General features: G+C 42.2%; 1 protein-coding gene across 2 annotated transcripts in view; it reads right to left on the bottom strand.

The window, feature by feature from the left end:
- Positions 1–2,936, bottom strand: part of LOC122556265 (kyphoscoliosis peptidase-like) — a 106,820-nt gene that overhangs the window by 51,319 nt on the left and 52,565 nt on the right. For both annotated transcript variants that reach the window (XM_043702892.1, XM_043702891.1), the window contains one exon: positions 543–651. In XM_043702892.1, the coding sequence (XP_043558827.1) occupies positions 543–651 (109 nt within the window). The remainder of the gene's footprint in view (positions 1–542; positions 652–2,936) is intronic.

The following is a 2,936-nucleotide window of genomic DNA, read 5'->3' as shown; positions in this document are numbered from 1 at the left end:
GTGTGGATTTTTTGGGCCGAAGGGCCTGTTTCCACATTGTAAGTAATCTAATCTAATCTAAATGCAGAAGAATTTGTCAAAGCAACATCATGTTTGACAAATCTGATGAGTTTTTTTTAAATGATGGAACAAATAGGATGGATAAGTGAAATAAGTAGATATAGTGCTTTTGAATTAAAACTCTTTTGTTTATTTTTAAATCTTGCCAGCCTGGTGTCTCTCTCTCTCTATATTCCTCTTTAAACAACCTTTACAACACACTTTCAGCCAACCCCTAATAACTCCTAGATGTTTAACAAGAGTCTGGTACAGCACCCTGAGGAGTTTTACTATGTTGCTGACACAATGTAAATACGTACAAGCCTTTATTGTTGGTTCATGGTTCATAACCTCCTGCAGTGTAATTTTTTATAGGAAAGACTAGAGAGAGGGTAAAGAATATTGTGCTGCTTCTAATTATAACGTAAGCCCTAAAGGCATTTCAGTTGTGATGCAAACAACTTGTGCACAGAATTTTAATCCTTGCCCAACTGAATATTTACCGATGTGACAACAAATCCAGATCCAGATTGCTCGGACTCTTTCCAGATCTGTACTTGCATATACTAATAGTTCTTTTACAAGTTTTTGCACAGTGCTCCTCGGAGGAATCTGTTCGGGCAAAAAGACATGTAATGATAAATGAAATCACTGTAATTAATTCAAACTTCGGTTCATCAAAATTTGCATTTGTATATACTTTACAATTACTGGTTAAAACTGAACAAAACGTTTAGTCTGTCATCTATAAGATGTATCAAAACATTTATAAAGGTATTCAAGAGGTGGGAGTAATTCATTTGTAACCTTTGGTGTTGCGTGAATTTAGTGTGTGGCTACCCTTAGTTTTTTTTATGATTTAGCAAGTCAGCTATTGGGAATTCCAACAAAGATAAGAACAGAGATTTTAAAAATACGTTCATGAAAAGAAAATGATTTTCTTTAAAAATTGGAAAGATGTGTTGTTGTTTACAAAGAAAACCTTTGTTATGAAAGTTAATGAGGGCAGCATGGTGACTGAATGGTTGGCCTTCCAGCACCAAGAGGCTGGGTTTGATTCCACCCTTGGGTGACCATCTGTGTGGAGTTTGCATGTTCTCCCCATGTCTACATGGGTTTCCTCTGACTCCTCTGGCTTTCTACCACACTCCTAAGATGTATAGGTTAGGTGGATTGGCCATGTTAAATGGTCAATAATATTCAGGGATGTGCAGGCTATGTTCTTAGCCATGGCAAATGCAGGGTTATAGGGATAGGGTGGGGCGTGGGTCTGGATGGGATGCTCTTCAAAACAGTCAGAGTGGTCTTGATGGGCTGAATGCCATGCTTCCACACTGTAGGCATTCTATGATTCTATGATTTCACTGTGACTCTGTGTGCCTGTGTCTGATGGTTGTGGTTTCAGACTTCATATCAAGGACTTGAGCATTGAATTCAGGCTCGCACTTGTGTGTAGTAACGAGAAAATTGAAGAAGTTCCATTCTTCTTCTCTCTTTGTTTTTCTCTTTTACTTAAAGTTGTTCCATGTGGCGATTCCTACCAATCTTGTCATTTAGCTACTCCCTACCCTCATCCTATCACAGACATTCCCTTTTCCACCTTGCTCCATTCCATCTTTACACTTGTAACTCTTCACAGCTAATGTCATTGACCTGAAATGTTAATTCTGTTTCACTTTGCACAGATGCTGCCAGGCTTGTTGAGCATTTCCCTATCCTCTGTTCACTCTAAAGATATGCAGGTCTGGTGAATTGGGAGAAAGTGAGGACTGCAGATGCTGGAGACCAGAGTTGAAAAACGTGGTGCTGGAAAAACACAGCAGGCCAGGCAGCATCCGAGGAGCAGGAGAGTCGACGTTTCAGGCTGAAGAAGGGCTTATGCCCGAAACGTCGATTCTCCTGCTCCTCGGATGCTGCCTGGCCTACTGTTTTTCCAGCACCACGTTTTTCAGGTCAAGTGAATTGGCCATGCTAAATTGCCCGTAGTTTTAGGTGCATTAGTTAGAGGGAAATGGGACTGGGTGGGTTGCTCTTCAGAGGGTCAGTGTGGACTTGTTGGGCCGAAGGGCCTATTTCCACACTGTAGGGAATGTAATCTAATCTAATCTTCATTGGGATCTGAGGAGGTGCTGTTATGTTGAAAGTGTCTTCTTTCAGATAAGACAATCAACTGAGATTTGGGCTGTCCTGTATACTGCTGATTTTCTCAACATGACCAGTGATATTTACTCTGTTGTCCTAACCACTATTTCACAATCATTAAAGTGTTATCTGGTAATTTGCTGGATGTGGAATATTGCTGAGTGCAGATTGGCTACTACATTACAGTGGCTACATTTCAGAAGTACGTCATTAGCTGTAAAATGCTTTAGCTAATCTTGAGGGTGTGAAAGGTGCTATACAAATGTAACTCACCTCACCTGGAATGAGGAGAGCACACCAAGGGATCTCTTCGACCCCATATTTGTGACCATCTTTAAGAAGGGTGGCAAGATAGATTGAGCTAATGACAGAGTGGAGAAAGTGAGGACTGCAGATGCTGAGGATCAGAGCTTAAAAATGTGTTGCTGGAAAAGCACAACAGGTCAGGCAGCATCAAAGGAGAAGGAGAATCGATGTTTCGGGCATAAGCCCTTCTTCAGGAATGAGGAGGGTGTGCCAAGCGGGCTGAGATAAAAGGTAGGGAGGAGGGACTTGGGGGAGGGGCGTTGGGAATGCGATAGGTGGAAGGAGGTTAAGGTGAGGGTGATAGGCCGGAGAGGGGTTGGGGGCTGAGAGGTCGGGAAGAAGAATGCAGGTCAAGAAGGTGGTGCTGAGTTTGAGGGTTGGGACTGAGACAAGGTGGGGGGAGGGGAAATGAGGAAACTGGAGAAATCTGAGTTCATCCCTTGTGGTTG

The sequence above is a fragment of the Chiloscyllium plagiosum genome, chromosome 13 (assembly GCF_004010195.1).
Source record: "Chiloscyllium plagiosum isolate BGI_BamShark_2017 chromosome 13, ASM401019v2, whole genome shotgun sequence".
NCBI classification, from domain to species: domain Eukaryota; kingdom Metazoa; phylum Chordata; class Chondrichthyes; order Orectolobiformes; family Hemiscylliidae; genus Chiloscyllium; species Chiloscyllium plagiosum.
Note: the sequence above shows the minus strand (reverse complement) of the source record. Positions and strands in the feature narration are given on the sequence as shown.